The 17,925-nt window shown below is 42.2% G+C and overlaps 1 protein-coding gene across 1 annotated transcript in view; it reads right to left on the bottom strand.

Moving 5' to 3' along the window:
• Positions 1-17,648, bottom strand: part of sntg2 (syntrophin, gamma 2) — a 169,338-nt gene extending 151,690 nt beyond the window's left edge. Inside the window, exon 1 of the mRNA XM_038307030.1 lies at positions 17,387-17,648. Within this exon, the coding sequence (XP_038162958.1) occupies positions 17,387-17,431 (45 nt within the window). The 5' untranslated portion in view covers positions 17,432-17,648. The remainder of the gene's footprint in view (positions 1-17,386) is intronic.
• Between the last annotated feature and the right edge of the window lie 277 nt (positions 17,649-17,925).

Below are 17,925 nucleotides of genomic sequence, written 5' to 3' on the forward strand. Positions count from 1 at the left end.
TCTTCCAATCATGGAGTTTCTGTATGCTGATTTTATAAACCAATCAAGTGTTTACCGATTGAACAAGTTTCATCAAATCTCAGCGATATAAAAGCACTTAGACTGTCCTTCTGGGTTGACATACTAAATGACGTGATACCATTGAACGCAACATACCGACAAACACACCGCGCCAGTCACTTCTGATCTACAGTAGCAGCCATTCAAAATGGCCCTTCCCAGTCAAATGCCAGCTGAAAAGCAGCCCACTTCCCTGCAACTTCCAGTAAATCCACCCCCCCCCCAACTTCCAGCCACTGCAGTGACCCCCCTCCCTCTTGCATATTTTTTCCCCCTGACTCCAGCCTTTCACTGAATTAAAGGGTCTGACCAGGAGATGAAGCTTCTCTTTAGATCATAATGTCCACAAATCATGACAGAAAGTATATTTCAGTACAAATATTGATGTTTAAAAAGGAATTGTAGGGGACCAGCCAATGACCCGTCAAGGAAAGAGGAGACATTTTGAACGGCTACTACTGTAGCAAGCAGAATCAACTCTGTTTACATTTTAAAAACTTTCAAAAACTCCATTGTTTACTTTCCTGATTTCTGTCACACTGGTGACATCATCAACGCACACCCAGAGTGATGGTCTGACCAGACATTCAGCTGCCAGGGAGGGGTTAGACATGCTTTATTTGCCAGTGGGAAGGGAGCCAAATGCCGATTGTTAGCGGGTCAACCTAGCTTGAAAAACCAGCTGTTTTCTGTGGGAAAGAGGCTTAACGGGATCCGGGTGGTCAGGATAAAAAAAGTCACATCTTGTCCATTGATCCTTAACACTGACTGGAATTCTGCAGGGTGTTTTCCTTTACACACAAAAACTCTGCTGTCCACAGAACAAGCATTTTGGAAAACAACATCCGATCAGCCTCACGTCTACGAAGAATGTGTCTGAATGTGTGAACTACTAAACGTAGCGTGAAGGGCTTTGAAGAAGTGCTAAAAAAGCATAGACTGTTTGTAAATGTCAAAATGGATATTTTGATGACAAAAATGAATGTCAATGTAATAACAAGAAATGCCAACTTCTTGTTGGTTCTATAAGAAATTCATGAAAAACCCTCTGAGAATGAAAAAAAACACATTTTTTTTGGTGCAACACAACCTTAGAGGCATTAATGCTGATTCTGGTACTTACATGTTTTAGTTTATAAACCTGATTATAACTAGTTAAGGCGTATTAACTTTTTAACGTTACTTTTTAACTTTTCAATTAGCTTTTTACTTTTTACCTTTTTTTCTTGACTGGTTAACTTTGTTTTTAACTTAATTTCCAGTAGGTAATATATCATTCAAGGGCTCATCCAATTGGTCAAATACCAAAATAAGATGTACAGCCATGTAGCAGCATCTTTGCTGAATGGTTGGCAGTGGGGGGCAAGAAGAGAGGGACACAACCTAGAACAGATAATGGATGTCTATTCTATTAACATTTCTCTATCTGGAGAATGGGGCTGTTTTATGTGTTGTCTTCTAGATTCAGAAGGGCCCCCTGCCTGTCTTTGCCTAGGGCCCCAAATTTCATAAATCCACCCCTGTGAGCAGCATAGGTGAAATAAATCCACCTAAAGGATAAGGCTGTCCTCGGACGCATTGATCTCACATGGATTGTTGGTGCAATCGTCGTGGACCCAGCGTGTTCGCATCAGGAATCAGAAGCACTTGCTGCATTTCTACTATATTGCATATTCTGATTTTAGAGAATAAAAATACAAAACTACCAGAACCAACTGAGTTTCAGCGCTACAGACACAGCTTCAGATCGGAGAGTGGGATTATTGCTCGCATCCTTCTTAAGACACCAAGGGTTACATCTGGGACATTACTACAATGTGGTGTCATATTTTCTGCAAAAAAGAAATATATATATATATATATATATATATACACTTCTTCTATATCAAAGGTATGTTTCTTTGCCCTCTAAAGTGAGAGAAATCTGAAATGAGCAGAGGTATTCAAAATAAGAAGACAAATAAGGAATAAAGGAGCGACTGAGATGCCAAAATGCTATCTTGTACCTCAGGAACAGTTATGTTGAGAAAACCATTTTCTGATGCTGAGGGGGAAGGAGAGGGCTCTTCATATCTCACAGGGAAAGAGGTAGGGAACATTAAAATGCATAAGTTTCCTGCCTTGAATTCAAATAAAAATGCTAATGAAAAGCTGTAGCTTTAATATTGTTCAAGACGACATTCCTTTTATTTGCACGGTGTTAGACAAGTTCTAAAGAGCAACTGAGACCAATTGTCATTAATGACCTTATGAAGATGCTAACTAGTATGCTTCAAGAATATAGACTTGCATCTGTCTATCTATATCTGTATATATATATTTATATATCTTGTGAAGGTTTGATTGATTGGAACTGATCCAGTCCTAAGGTCAGGGGAGAGTTTATGCTCCTCAGATTTAATTGGACTTAATCTAATTGGATCTTCTAAAGTTTGGATCCAATGAATGGATTAATGCGCTTTGATGCAGGGATGGTCAGCAGGAGGCTGCGGAGCGCAGGTGGGAATCCTGCGGACTTATAATCCTCCTCTGCATCATGGTCGGCAGCACAGGAGCGGCTGACAGGTGGAACTGTAGAGCCTCCTCCTGCAGCAGCAGCTCCATCTGGTCCTTTGACTCCAGCTTACCGCATCACTCAATCAATCTACCTATTTATCTATCCATCCATCCAACCATCAATTCATGTATCCATCTGTCAATTCATGCATCCATCCATCCACAGGGACTAATTATAAGGCCTAAAAATAATCCTTATTTGTGATGCAACTATGAAATCTGCCCTTTGGCATATTTCCCAGTTCTCATGAGATCGGAACGTTCTCTTCATTAGCTCCTATGCTATTAGGAAGCTATAGAGCCATCTGAATGGATGCAGCCCTGATATATAGTAGTGTGATAAAATGATTACTAAGGAGGGAATGTTGGCTGGAGCTTAGTGACACCTGCAAGTTTCATCTTCCTGCTTCCGTTTCATGACATTACAGCATTCGTCCAAAAGAGCCTGTCTGCACATCAAGGCCGTCTGAATACATCAAATTATTCTATAGAAACTTTGATTGTTTCTTTTTTTTTTAGCTCTGTTAAATAATTTTGGGTAGCAGGAAAATGAAAACTTTAAGAGAGGAATAATTTATGTTCTTCCCCAACAGGAGTGGTTTGTTTAAAACATGATTGACTTGCAGCACACAAAAGCATCGACTTTCACACTCCACTGGGGTATAATTACGTTTCTGCAGCTCCTGCCAAGAGAAAGGAAGGCGAGAGCCCACAGGGGGTCGGCGGGGGGTTTAATGGCATGAATGCTACTTTTTTAACCCTTCCGAAAAAAGAAACAGCAAAACACTGCATTTAATTGGTCATTTAAATCCAGTTTTCACTGATCCTGTTCTTGATAGGCCTCCTACTTTTCTAAAGGTTATGTCGAACAACGATCAATGAGTCCTGTTAGGTGTGTTTGCAGAGAATAATAATAATTCAATCATTTCAGAACTTTATTGAGTCAATATGCAGCAGCAGGTGAGTTTAGTGGAGAATATGTAGGATTCTTATAAAATAAGCAGCAATGGGTTCATTTGAGTTGGATCATATAAACAGTTCAGCCAATCAGCTGCTCTGCATCCAGGGTCAGGTATGAAGGTTATTTGGTATCAAAACTATTTGTGCTAAGTTAGCTAAGTTGTAGAGAGAGTTACATTCTAAGTTGTGTATTTGTAGAAGTAACATTTTTTTGTATATCTGTCCAAATTTCGATTTCAAGTACAAAAATTCTGTTCTACGAGTTGCATATCAAAAACCTCTTACATTCTGTTTCGCTTCAAATGGTTCAAATGGTTGCTAAATTGTTTGTGCATTGCAACTTTGGTGTTTTTTAGTTGTAAATTTTTTTTAAACCTGTTACAGTTACAAAAAAAAAGTTACACTTCAGTACAAATACACAAATTCTGTGAGTTGCACTTCAAACACGTGTATTAAAATCTTCAAATCCTTAACACAAATACAATGAATATAACTGCACAAATCTGGCTAGCCTCGTGAGACCATCCTTATCTCGCGAGCTTTCAAGGTTTCACTCGCAGATCAGTCTGGAGACTCTCCGTTAAAGCTACAGTGTGTAATTTTCAGCGACATCTAGCGGTCAGACTGCGGACCGCAGCAACATGAACATCTCCCCCCCACCGCTTCTCCCCCCCAACAGTACGGCGAGCGTTACGGGACAAAATGTCTTCCACGACGTCCACATCACCTACCTTCTCAAGTGATGAGGTTTGTTTACATAGATAATTTTACAGATAGTATTTCATTAGTCTGTGTAGGGTATAGATTTCATGTAGACTTAAGATAATAAATATACCTGTTATTTTTTCTACGTCGTTGTGACATTTTGGCGAGCTGCTTTGCATGGTGATATAAACAGACGAAGTAATTGTAGTCATTAGTTTAACAGCAAGATTGTGTTCGCTGGAAGAATATATATTCCCTGTTTACAGAGTCCAAGTCATTTTGGTGGCACGGGGGTTACAACGCGAGGAAGAGGGAGAGGGCAGAGAGGCCGGGGTGGGTGTGCAGCTAGGGCCAGGCGAGGGAGGGGTGCCAGCGGGGTGAGAGCAGAGGAGGAAAGGCTTGAAGATCTCCAAAGGAGCCGGAGAGAAGTAACCGAGGTATATATCCAGAAAATTATTTTACAGAAAATTACTGAATCATTACCTGTGAAACGTCAGGGACGTTGCTGAATAAGTATACTGGAGAGGAACAGCATCATCACGCCGCAGCATGTTATTGTTTTAGACAGGTCTGAGCATCCTGTACTCCAAAAACTGCAGTGATATTAGACAATTGTGTGTATAGGATTAATTACCTGTCCAAGAGAAAACTGGCAACTTGAGCGTCACTTTGAAAACCTTTTTCCTCCATCAGTGACTTCCATCGTGTAAATGCCGTGCCAATGTTGATCCGTGTTTTTTGTCGTTTCTTGTCACGCTTGCGTTTATTCTCGTCGTGTTTCCGCTTCTTAGATGACGGGGGTTCGGTGTCCGCCGCTTTTCGTTGTGATACAGAGTAGGCATGATCCTCCATTCGTCTGATGTTTGGCCAAACAGTTTGCAAAGTCACTCACGCCTGCCGCCTTGTTTACCTTTCTTGTTACCGAGGCGCAGTATACCTGCTTCTTCTTCTTCTTTGGTTTCAGGCAGACTAAACGCTTCTCAGGCATAGTACTGCCATCTATTGTTCAGTACCGTCTCAGTTCATCTCTCTCAACTTGCCGTAGTTATTTTCGAGCGTAATGGGCGATCTCGCAATCGCTAGTTTGTTGGCTCTGCGCTGCCGTAGCGCAAAGATGTCAGCCTCCATGGCTGCGAGACCCGCTCCTATGTAATTATAAATAACGAATTCTAAGGCAACGCAAACATTATGGTTAAAAGGCTGAGCTCATAGGTGATGATAAATAACATAGTTATGTATAATATATTAAATTTCTGACTTTATATGCCTGTAATTATTACACACTGTAGCTTTAAAGAAAATTTGGAGCCGTTCACCAAACGAACGTCCAATCAGCGTTGGCTTTGAGGCGGGTTGAGGTGTGACGCAACGAGAAGCGCGACAGTTCAGTCTAAAGAACATGGCGGCTTCAGCCGATGAAACTAGCGTTAGCGTGGCTATCGGGCAAGTTTTATGGGAATTACAGAGTATTTCTTCACTGAAAGAAGAGCAAAACACTGCTCTGGAGGCATTTCTCAGAGGAAAATATGTTTTTGTTCTTCTCCCGACTGGTTTCGGCAAGAGTTTGATCTATCAATTGGCTCCTCTTCGTCGTCGCTCTGTTAGTACGTCATATGCTTCGTTGATCTGATTGGTTTATTTGGCCCGTCTATCACCAACATAGGCCAATCAGCTAACCAGTATTTTCGCCCCTTCCCAAAATTACTTCAACGGATGCATATGCGGAGCAAATCCATCTGGCGGAGTCAGGTTACAAATCTGCTGCCGTAAGTCACAAATTCATTCATTTTCACTTTTGAAGCGTCACTATAAAAATTATCTGTGGCTTGTAGGTAGTACACTTGATGGGACCACAGGGGGCGCTGCTGCTCGATCAGTCTGTACCAAACGGAAATTACAATAGTTTTGCAACAATAGTTCTGGACCATTTGGAGCAAATCTGAGAACGTAAGAGGTTCTTGACGTGCAACTTGTAGAAGAGAATTTGTGTTGTTGAACTGGTTTAATTTACAGTTTCTGCAGCTTTAACTGCCAATTTCTTTACATTCATTACAGGATATAAATATGACTTTAGTGACATTAAGTGTTCTAATCCAGACTGTTACGCTCCCTAAAGGCTAGGGAGTTTATAAATATTAGACATCTTTTTTTAGGCTTTCTTCTTATCTTATTTGAAGTCCTGGACATGATTTAAAAATTATAAATATGACTCCGTGGGGACTTTTCAATTTTAAAAATTTGTTTATGAAAAAGATACATTTTCCAATTACATCTGAAAACATCTATTATGATATTACCATATGATCTTGTTTACATTTAAATCCAAACATTTCTCAACCGTATATTTGACAACATAGCGTCAAATTCTTCCAGAAAGATAATTAATCAATATAAAATAATATAATTCAGAAAATCATTAAAGAAAAATCCACATAAAAATTTACATAATTGGTTAACATTAAATTATTTTAAATACATAAAAACAAAATATTGGTTGGCTTATTGCAGCTAGTTAGTATGACTGACAATTTATATATAAATCAGTCACCAAAAAAATTCACTTAGATTTAGTCATTGAATCAATAATTATATGAAGCATTATATAAAGGTGCAGTAGGAGATCTTGGAAAAATGGTTCCAGCAAGCTATATTTTTGAACATACACAACTATGCCGCTCCCTTCAGACCACGCCTCTAAACCACACCTTCAAAACACATGAACGCGCAGCGCTAGCTGTCTGCAGCGCGTCGCTGATCTGGGAGCTGGCAGGGAGTCAGACACAGCACTGCTGATGCAGAGCGCTATGATCACTCCTCTGAAACAGTTTATTAACGCCTAAATTAACTTCAAATGTAGAAACCTGCCGGCAGAATATGTTGGCTTTTATTATCCTGCTGCCTGCAGTTTGTAGCAGAGACCTGAAAAACGCTAACATCTACTTCCAGCCGCCACCAACAGGAGGGGAAAACCCTGGAGAGGCGAGCGGGCCTGAGGCAGCTGCTGCTGGGGATTCCCAGTGACAGCGCAGCGCCGGTATGTGGGGGTCTGAGCGGCTCCCACAGAGAGATAATCTTTGAAGGCAGGATAGTAATCTGGATGAACTGACTGCACAGACCGTGTTTTCAGGAGGACTTTCTCACTTCAACAAAGATTCTAACTACTTTTTACCCGCTGATCACAACTACAGTAATATAGCTGCCATTGTTCCAGGCAAAGAAAGGATAGAGTAGCTCCGCCCACCGCACATCAGACCCACTTTTGCACCGCGCAGCTAGAGCAGCAAAGATGCTTCAGCCGCGCATCAGAACTAAACTGGTACAAACATCAAAAATGAAGCAGAAACAGCAGCAGAACAGTGGCTAGCTTCCAGCAATGGCATCCTGCACAAGCATTGGGGGATTGAATCGCTCATTATGTCAGGGTACGCGCACAGGGGGGAGGGACAAGCAGATGACCATGATTGACGTGTCAGGAACCAATCCTGTACAACGGTCCGTCTTTTGTGATTGGTTGGGGTTATTCATTGATTTCTCACTGTAGCAGGGACCAATTATTTTAGTTTCACTTCTAGACCTTCTATTTCACTGCTTGCTAAGCGGCTGTGGGGAGATCTTTAAGCCACATGGTTAAAAAAAAAAAAAATGCGTCAGAAAAGATCTCTCTTCTTGGGCGTGCAGGTGGAGCAGCGGTTGGCACGTACAGAAGCCTTAGCCTTAGGCCGACCCGGGTTTGAATCCGACCTGTGGTCCTTTGATACATGTCTCCCCCCTTTCCTGTCAGCCTACTGTCAAAAAACGGAACCACTAGCGCCATAAAAACTCAACAACAAAAAAAAAGAAAAGATCTCCTACTGCACCATTAAGGCTTTAATTTAAATTAACCATTTTAAATCTTTTTTTTTTTAAGTTTAAGTTTTTAAAAGATCATTTATTATATTAATTCTCACTTTTTTGTAAGAAAAAGTTTAAGGTAGGCGATGTTGAAATGAGTGTAGAACAGCAGATACCATAGCAGGTGTTCAAACAAACACCCCTATTTTCAGCTCAGTCAGGAATTTTTGTTTTATCATTATTATTATTAGTATTATTGCTGCATTTGTTTGTGTTGAAAATGTTTTTTATGTAACAGAAAACACAAATTTCTGGCACAGACGGTGAATTCAGACGATAATGGAGCTTAATGCAGCAAAGCTCTCCAGCTTGCTGTGCTGCTCCCAATTATTTTCTCTCCTGTAAATCAACTTCTCCAATGTATTATTAGCCCTGCTGAGTCAACTCGCATTATTAATACTCTCTTCACGTACAAAAAAAAACAATACATTTATCTGGGCAATATTATTAGTCGGTTTAAAAAAAAACTAGGTTTCCATTTCACAAAGCAGGTTTAAAAAAAACTCTGAAATGATCCATCCTTAGGTTGGAAACTGAGTTTTCTGTTTCATAAAAGCTGCTGTGAGTTAGTTTAATATACTCTGAGTATGCCTTTATCAGTCGACCCCTGATTTCATGAGTCACCATGACGACAGACAACAGGAAGTGCCTATTTCACCCCACTGGAACCGGAGATTTTAAAGCAGAAATAAATAAAATAAAAAAGAATGTGTTTAAAAGACAGAAACAACGCTACAGCTGCAAAGGAAAGGAAAATGGTGAAGAAGATTGTTGCTCGATTTAGGTTTTTATGAAGTGGTCTATGGCAAGCCGTTTTTACATTTAATAAAAGCACTCTCCTCTCTTTTTTTCCATTTGTAGATCACTAAAATAAGATTCTTCCTGATCAAAATCATATTCATAGACTGAGCTTTAAAAACAGGTTTTCTAAATTACATGTTTGCAGGAATAGGATTAACAAGATCTCATATGTATTTCTACATATCCAGAATGTTTATTCTAGATGTGAAGAATCTCATTTTGTTTGAAATAGTAATTTTGACACAATTTTTTTTATTCAGATATCAGAAATACATTTTCAGTAAAACTAATACAGCAGCAGACATTCAAAATATCCCCACTTTCCTTGGTTTGCCCTTGGCTGCTCCATGGCTGCTCCCCTTCAATTCCTTTTTAAAGATCAATCTTTATACTTAAGTTTACTTTCTGTCATGATTTGTGGACATTAAGATCTAAAGAGAAGCATCAACTCCTGGTCAGACACTGTAAATCAGTGAAAGGGTGGAAATATGCACGTCCAGGAGAAGGCCAGTGGCTGGAAGATGGAAGGGATTTGGCTGGGAGTTGGTGAGAAGTGGGCTGTCATTCGGCCTCCATTGGGCTGCCAATCGGCCGCCATTCGGCTGCCCTGTCGGCCGCCAAGCGGCCGCCATTCGGCTGCCCTGTCGGCTGCCATTCGGCTGCCAATCGCCATTCGGCCGCCATTCGGCTGCCAATCGGCTGCCAATGGGCTGCCATTCGGCCGCCAATCGGCTGCCAATCGGCCGCCAATGGGCTGCCATTCGGCCGCCCATCGGCTGCCAATCGGCCGCCAATGGGCTGCCATTCGGCCGCCAATCGGCTGCCAATCGGCCGCCAATCGGCCGCCAATCGGCCGCCATTCGGCCGCCTATCGGCTGCCATTTGGCCGCCAATCGGCCGCCATTCGGCCGCCAATCGGCTGGTGTTTGACTGGGAAGGACCAGCTGCTTTAACACCAGTCCCTAAAACCATCTAGGAAGTGTTTTGGAACTTATCCAACCGTAATCAGCTTATTAGTGAACTAATAGCAGCGTTTTAAGTTTAGTGTCGGAGGAATAAAAGCGTGATGAGAGAGCGGCGCTTGTTTCCATGAAGCCCATGGCCGCGGGTCCTCACTTCATAAACTTTATGTGGACATAATGTTATGGCTGTCGTTGGGAATAAAAAGCTTTTGCTCATAAGAGACTGAAGCTGGCTTTTCTGAAATAAAAAGAAAAAAAACAGCACTTCAGCATAATGTCCTCTTTCCTCCTTTATAACTCCAGGCTAACAGTCAGGTTTTATTTCCCTTTTGCTGCCTGTGAGCCAAGATGGATTTTTCCCCCTTAATGAAACAATAAAGTGTTATACAAGTGGACTCTAAAGGAAGAGGCATCAGAAAACCGTCAGGAAGCCGTCAGTAAGCAGGAAGCCTCACAGGATCAGGGAAGTGCAGAAAAAAACAGGACTTCAGTCAATCTGAAGATGGAAGAAAAGAGCAGAAAATTCCAGCTCCTGTTTTTAAAAGAAGCTGTAAGGTTAGGAAATCATCACTGTTGAGGCCATTTATAATAAATTGTTGTAATTTTTCTTTTCTAACACTTTAGTTTCCTTCTTTTGGTAGGTAGAATGTATTTAAGTTAATTTTAATTCATTTTTTATATTTGGTAATGAAGTACACAGAGGAGGATTGTTTGGTAAATGTCTGGTGTGGACGGCAGGTTTTCGAAAATGATTGATCACTTTTTAGAGCTTTAAACAGTGTTTTGTTTTTGACAGCCATCTTTGATTTATTCTTAGTCTTCAGAACGAAAACTATTATTGGTTTTAGTCGCATTTCAGTCGTTACGATATGTGATAAAAAGGTTTTAGTCAGTTTTATGTTGCAAAATAAGTGAACCTTTACAATTTGGAACAACCAGATCCGTTCCCAGACTGACAGCTCTATCCTAGATGCTACAATAGCTGGGTATAGAATGCTGCTGTGCAGATCATCATTGCTGTTAGGCAGAAAACTTTGATTTATAGAAATAAAATAAACTTTTTTATGAATTAATGCCCTACTTTATAAAACAAAGTGTCTTACAAAAGTTGTGAAAATAGCAGATCTAGTTCAACACATCATATTGGTTAATATAGCAGACAGACAAGCTGACAAAGTGACAATAAAGGAATAATTTTAGACATCCAAGGTTTCCAAAGCAAACACTTCCTGATCTACTATGAATTCTGCTTTACACTCAGATCCTGGACATTGATGAACAATAAAGCTCATTCAAATGAAAATTACTCTGAATTAAAAACACTGATCATTTAATAACTTCATATTCAAAGTACTTTCAGAAGTTGGAATTCTGAATATAAGCAGACTTTTCCTTTAAAAACTATATTAACCCTTTAAAGCCCAATCCAAGAATAAAACAAAACAGAAAATAATTTTTTTTTTGGTTTGAATTCTTTATTTGGCCTTTTAACAAAATATGTAAAAAGAAAAAACAGAAATACATTTTTGATATTAATAATTTATTACTATGCGATAAGTCAAGATTATTTTTTGTCTAGTCTTCTACTGGCTGTTATCAGGAATATCTGATTGTGTACAATAGGATTTTGAGCAAAGTTTTTACCATTAAATTATGCAAAAGGTGTCAGACGCAAAACATTTCAAAAACTGTATGTATCAAATATGATACATTTGGCATTATGGGGTTAAAAAAACTTTGCAAAATTTATAAATTTGCGAAAAGTTCACCCCAGCGATCCTGTGTTCTTTGTGTAATGGAGAACCTTTCAATAACGTTAACGTAGAGCTAATAGAGTCACGTGTGACATAAACACAGCGACTCAGCTTCACAGCCGTCTACTTTTAAGGCTAGGCTTAAAACTTTCCTTTTTGATAAAGCTTATAGTTAGAGTGGCTCAGGTTATCCTGATCTATCTCTATAGTTCTGCTGCTATAGGCTTAGACTGCTGGAGGACATAGGGACCCCTTTTTCATCATTCTGCTTCATTCTATCTCTATTCTCCCACTCTGCAGAATCTGTTATGTCAGTCACAGCTGATCAAATCCACCTTGTTATAGTGTTATTGTGAAGTTTAATTAATAATGCATATATTCACCTGAAAACTGATGTCTGTGTGCTACAGACCCCGGTGGCGTGGACTGAAGTGTATATGATAATAAAGTAGTGAATCTCAATCTTTCTATCTGTATTTATTCTATTCCAAATAGGTCTATAGCAGGGGTCTTCAATGTTTTCCAGGCCAAGGACCCCCAAACTGATGACAAGATGGAGCGGGGACCCCCTAATTATATATATTGTATGAAATTGTGTTCTATCAACCTGGTCCTATAGTCACTCTATTAAAGATGGAGTAATGTAACTAAAGTAATTTATACCTGGGATTATTAAAGTATTTCTGCTTCCTGGTTGATGGGACAGGTGTTGTGAATGAAACGGTGCCCAGCTTGAAAGAGCTCCTGTGTGTCTCTGAATGTGAGCATTGATGACTGAAAGACATCTTCTGCCTCCATGTATCTGTTTACTACAGTCTGTTGGATTCATGTTAATGTGGATTTAAAGAAATTTCAATTCAGGAGGGAATATAAAAAAAAAAAAAAATGAATCAACCAAAAGTTTCGCGACCCCCATGCAGTACCTCCGCGGACCCCCTAGGGGTCACGGACCCCCTGTTGAAGACCTCCGCTCTATAGGCTTTATATTTTCACAGCATCCCCTGTTCAAAATGACTTCCAGCGGCCCTTAACAAACAGATTTCCTGCTAAATCTGGACTCTCTGACAGCTTCCAGAGACAGAAACACACCAGCAACGCCGTCGCTGTCCATCACAGCACAAATACGCCCCGAGGTACGACTCAAACACGGCCAAACACTACTTAGGCACGAAGGCTCTGCAGGCAGGGAGCCGGGACTTCCTCACAGCTCATTTACTGCTTCTGTCTGCAGCAAACTGTTTAACAGAAGCCTTCCTACCCATCGCTGACATCTAATCATTAGGAAGCAGTTAATAAATCCACCAACAGCCGCTCTGCCACTGGGAATCCTTTGGGGGGGACTCCAAGAAACTGGCTGAAGAAAAAGGTTCTGACTCGGTTTAACCTGACCGACATATTTGACGGATAATTAGGTGCATTTTTTTACTCCTGTTCATTTTCACAGACGGATTATCTGCTTCTGAAGGCAGATCCATAGAAAACAGCCACAGTTCTTTAACAGGCAGAGTGGCTTCCACTCACCGTATGACCTCACCAATTCCCTTAACCCTTTAAAGTCTGGACCACGAAATTAGACACATCTGCAATCAACAACAATTATTGAAGATTTCCAGAGGACTTCACCATTGAAATTCACCAGAGCTATAGTGAAACTGACAATGCCCACGTGCATGGCAGCTGGATGCTGGAATACATCGGGTAAAAGTGAAAAAAAGAGTTATTCCACCTTTCTGATTCCTGATCCTCCACGGACGGGTTGGTCGTTGGATCGCCAACTTGAAGAGGGAGGATTCGCCATCGAACTTCTGGCCAGAGAAAAAACCCGTAATATGTAGCCAACATTTGGAAGAAGAATGTTTTCAAGATGACTTGGATAATAGCGCGTTGTGACAAACACCAGATACAGCACTGGGACTTGATCAACAGCCGAGACCGCACCGTGACGTCACTAACCAGTAGGTGGCAGTAGTGTTCTTTGACAAACATGGATGCCTCCAGTAAAGCACATTCACATGAAAATTACTTGCTTTGCATCATCGGTAGGGCTGCTTCTAGATCAGAACATCTCAGGCTGCTCTTTGCTTCCATCAACACCCTTCTTTATAGATGTTGGAGCTTGGCCTGTTTTCCAGTGTAGTCCTGTTTCTCTGACTGTGACTAACTGGATGTGCTCTCTTCATCCTCTGACATGGGAGCTGGCTCGGAGCTCGTCTGCCTGGCTGTGTGTTTCCTGGACGGGGCCGCCTGTGGAGCTGGTTGACAGTTGCCTTTTGTATCTATGCTTCTTTTCTATGTCTGCTTCTGTCTCCTTGAACCCCAGTGGGCCTCAGCAGATGGCCGCTCACACTGAGCCTGGTTCTGCTGGAGGTTTCTTCCTGTTCAAAGGGAGTTTTTCCTCTCCACTGTCGCTACAAGCATGCTTAGTGTGAGGGATTGCTGAAGAGTCAATGAGTCGATGCAATCAGCTGGTTTTCCTTAGATAGAAAACTTTGAATCAATCTGACTGGATGATCTGGTGAACTGGAAAGTGACCTGAGATGACATGATGGGAATTGGAGCTATAGAAATAAACTAAATAGAATTGAATTGCTCTCTAACGTCACTACAGATCCAAAGGAACATCAGTGGTGGAACAGGAGGTTCTGTTGATGTTTTAGCTCAGCATGGGTCCAGATTTGACCTCCTGAACAGCCCAGTGATGCAGCAGCTGCCCTGCTGATGGAGCTGGGATCCAAGGCTGGACCAGTTTAAAGGGAACTAAAGGTGGAGGCAGGATGAGCAGAAGTCGGCATCTGAGGAGTCAGAGGCTTTGATTTAAAGTGAAATGACTAAATTTTACATCAAACCACCAGCATGAGAGGTACAGAGAGGTCTCCATGGAAACACGAGAGCGAACATATGACAAATCTGTTCCAACGAGGCATGAAAAATGTTTCTCTTCTTCCAGATGAGGCTGTGCTTGATTCAGAGGTAACAAACGGCACATCAGCACTTCACGCTGGATTCTCCCTCCAAGAATTCAGCAGCGAGCGCAAGAGCGAGGGTTTTAAAAAGGTCGCATCATTTGTTTCCTTGTTCAGGAAAAGTAAATGCTTTAGATTAATGGGGGAGCCTGGAGAAGAGCAGCACGGTGAACAAACGTCTCACAGCCGTAAAGAAACAACAAAGTTAAAACCAGAACAGAAACAGTACACAAGAAAAAACACAGAAATAAACGCATTACATGGGGTTTAAATTGTCGTTCTGAACACTTCATTAAGCAGAGTTTACTGACTCCACCACAAAGATCCACAGGGAGGAAAAAGGGAGGATTAGAAACGCAGGTTTAAATTTAAAATTACTGTTCTGCTCCAATATTTTTCCTGGTTACACTGATTGTTCCTTATGTTCCTAACAGAGCACTTCGCTCTCAATCTGCAGGTTTACTAGTGGTTCCTAGAATTTCTAAAAGTAGAATGGGAGGCAGATCTTTTAGTTCTCAGGCTCCTCTCCTGTGGAACCAACTACCAGTTTTAGTCCGTGAGGCAGACACCCTGTCTACTTTTAAGGCTAGACTTAAAACTTTCCTTTTTGATAAAGCTTCTAGTTAGAGTGGCTCAGGTTATCCTGAGCTATCTCTATAGTTCTGCTGCTAAAGGCTTAGACTGCTGGAGGACATAGGGACCCCTTTTTCATCATTCTGCTTCATTCTATCTCTATTCTCCCACTCTGCAGAATCTGTTAGTTCAATCTCTAACGTTCTGCTCTCTCTGCTTTTTCTCATAGTAGCTTCATCTGGTCTGTTCCTGTTTGGCTGTGACTCCATCCTGGAGAGAAATATCAGCTGTGCTGCTGCCATCAGCACCTTAGATCAGGGGTCACCAACGCGGTGCCCACAGGCACCAAGGGGCCCTCAACGCCTTCTGAAAACAGCAACTCAGCAGTGGGCTAAGTTTGAAATTTTATTTTATTCTGTGACTCTTCTGTTTAATCATTTATAGAGCATTTCATCATAGTAATCATATAGGGCATTTTAGCCTTTATAGAGATTTTAAAATTATAATGTTTAAAGGAAAATTAGAAATTAAAAGTTAACAATAAAAACGTGTTTAATTTGGATGAAGTTTAGGTGAACTCTGACCCCTCTTGTTTATAGGTCAGCTTGGGTAGCCCTTCCTATGATTCAATACCCATGAAGTAGCCCTCAGCCTTGAAATGGTTGGTGACCCCTGCACTAGATTATAGGTGATACAGTTGGATCTGTTTTTCAGTATTTAGTCCTGTTTCTCTCCTAAACATACTAGGTATGGCTAACTGGTGAGGATGGACCCGCTAGCAGAGCGAGGTGCCGTAAGAACGCCGGGACCCTTTTTCCACCTGGATTCCCGCTCTTTTTGGCCCTCATGTCCCTCCGTTGTCAAACAAACTTACCCCCACTTCCTCACCGCCTCGGCCGTATCTAGACCCACAGCTAGCTCCTGATTGGCCCTCTGGCGTTTTTGGTGTGGAATAACAGCGCAGACCACGCTTCAATATTGGGCATAAATCAAAAAAATCTGATACAAGCTCACTGCGACACTCTGCTGCAGGAGGATAACCAGCCCTTAACTGGACGCTCATCCAGGATCCATCCAGAATGCTGCAAAGTCAATGACTGGATGCAATCAGCTGTTTTTTTTTCTTAGACAGAAAACTTTGAACCTTTATTCTGACTGGATGACAGGTGTTGGGAATTGGTACCATATAAATAAACTGAACTGAATTGAAGACCAAACACGCCACAATTTCAGGAAACATCCAGGCTTAGGTCTGTCATTAGCCAGGCGCTGGTTGAACATCAGCTTGGAGGGTCGAGGCCCCGACATCACACGCTCAACCCTGCATCTGTCCACGCAGACGCGCTGAACAGCTTTAGGAGATTATAAGACCAGAGGGGTTCAGCTTGGACCTGCTGGATCTACGGTCACCCATGCTGCTGGTGCCATCCACATGTTCAGGGGGAATTTTTTGTGCGTTGCGCAGAGTGGAAGGATTCATGAAGGAGAACCAGTTCCACTTTCCTCATGGACACATCTGGGGCCGGTATCCTGCAACATTTAGATCCACCATCGGTCCAACACACCTGGATCAAATAGCCGAGTCAGTAGGCAGTCAGCTCCTCCAGAGTCCTGTCAATCATATTGTTGAACCAAACGCACATCTAAAGGTTGCAGGATAGCGGCTCTCAGGACCTGGAAATGCCCTCCTGTCCTGGAGGAGGAACAGAGTGACAGAAACCAGCTGATCTGTGGATGAACCAAACAAAAACCTGCTGACTGGCCAAAGACTGGGGGGGGGTTTCTGCATCTTGCCTATAGACCCATGACCGGACCTCAGCTGGATGTGCGGGTCAGAACAAGTCCAAGTCACCATCAAAGCCAACTGGTGCAGCTGGTACTGGACTCCTTCAGCAGGTCAAAGATCTGCCAGCATGTTGCAGATGAAACCTATTCAGAAACAGGTGGGGGTGGGGGTCACTGGGTGAGCCGAACTGTTCTGATGGTTACACTGGTCTGGGATCAGCTCAGTTTGTAAAGCCGGGCGTCAGTTCTGAAGCTTCGGGCACAAAACGCGCAGAAAGCGGCTCTTTCTAAGGGAAGTTCTGGACGCTGCAGCTTCGCCCTGTTTCTCACACCAAGCCGTCCGGAACCAGAACCAGAACCAGAAGGATTCTCTTACCGAAGTTGGAACCGGGAGGCTGGCGGGTCGCTCGGTCACATTCATCTCCCATCCACCGCTGTCCGGCTCCGCTCACTTCCAGCGGACTTTCTCAACTCATTCATCCACCGACCGAGGCGGCTGGTCCCGCTGAGCAGCGCAGGCAGGCGGCCGCGGCATGCCGGAGGCTCGGAGAGGAGATCCGATGGAGGAGGAGAGCGGAGGAGGTGCTGCAGCTCCGCCTGTCAGCGGCTCCTCTGCTGCCGAGCAGGAGGAGGAGGAGGATCAGTCCGCAGGACTCCCACCTCCAGCCTCCTGCTGACCATCCCTGCGTCATTAACCCTTTGATTGGAGCCAAACTTCTGAAGATCCAATTAAATCTGAGGAACACAAACTCTCTTCTGTTTTTATTAGATTTGTTTTATTGAAGGCATTATTCTTCTATTCACACACGGATAGACCAAAGATGTGTTTTAGGTTTGTTTATTTCAGGGGCGGATTTATGAAATGTGAGGCCCTGGGCAAAAACAGGTCTGGGGTATGAAGGTTATTTTGTCAAA

This window comes from Cyprinodon tularosa, unplaced genomic scaffold (assembly GCF_016077235.1).
Source record: "Cyprinodon tularosa strain WSP-4 unplaced genomic scaffold, ASM1607723v1 ctg6, whole genome shotgun sequence".
Taxonomy (NCBI): domain Eukaryota; kingdom Metazoa; phylum Chordata; class Actinopteri; order Cyprinodontiformes; family Cyprinodontidae; genus Cyprinodon; species Cyprinodon tularosa.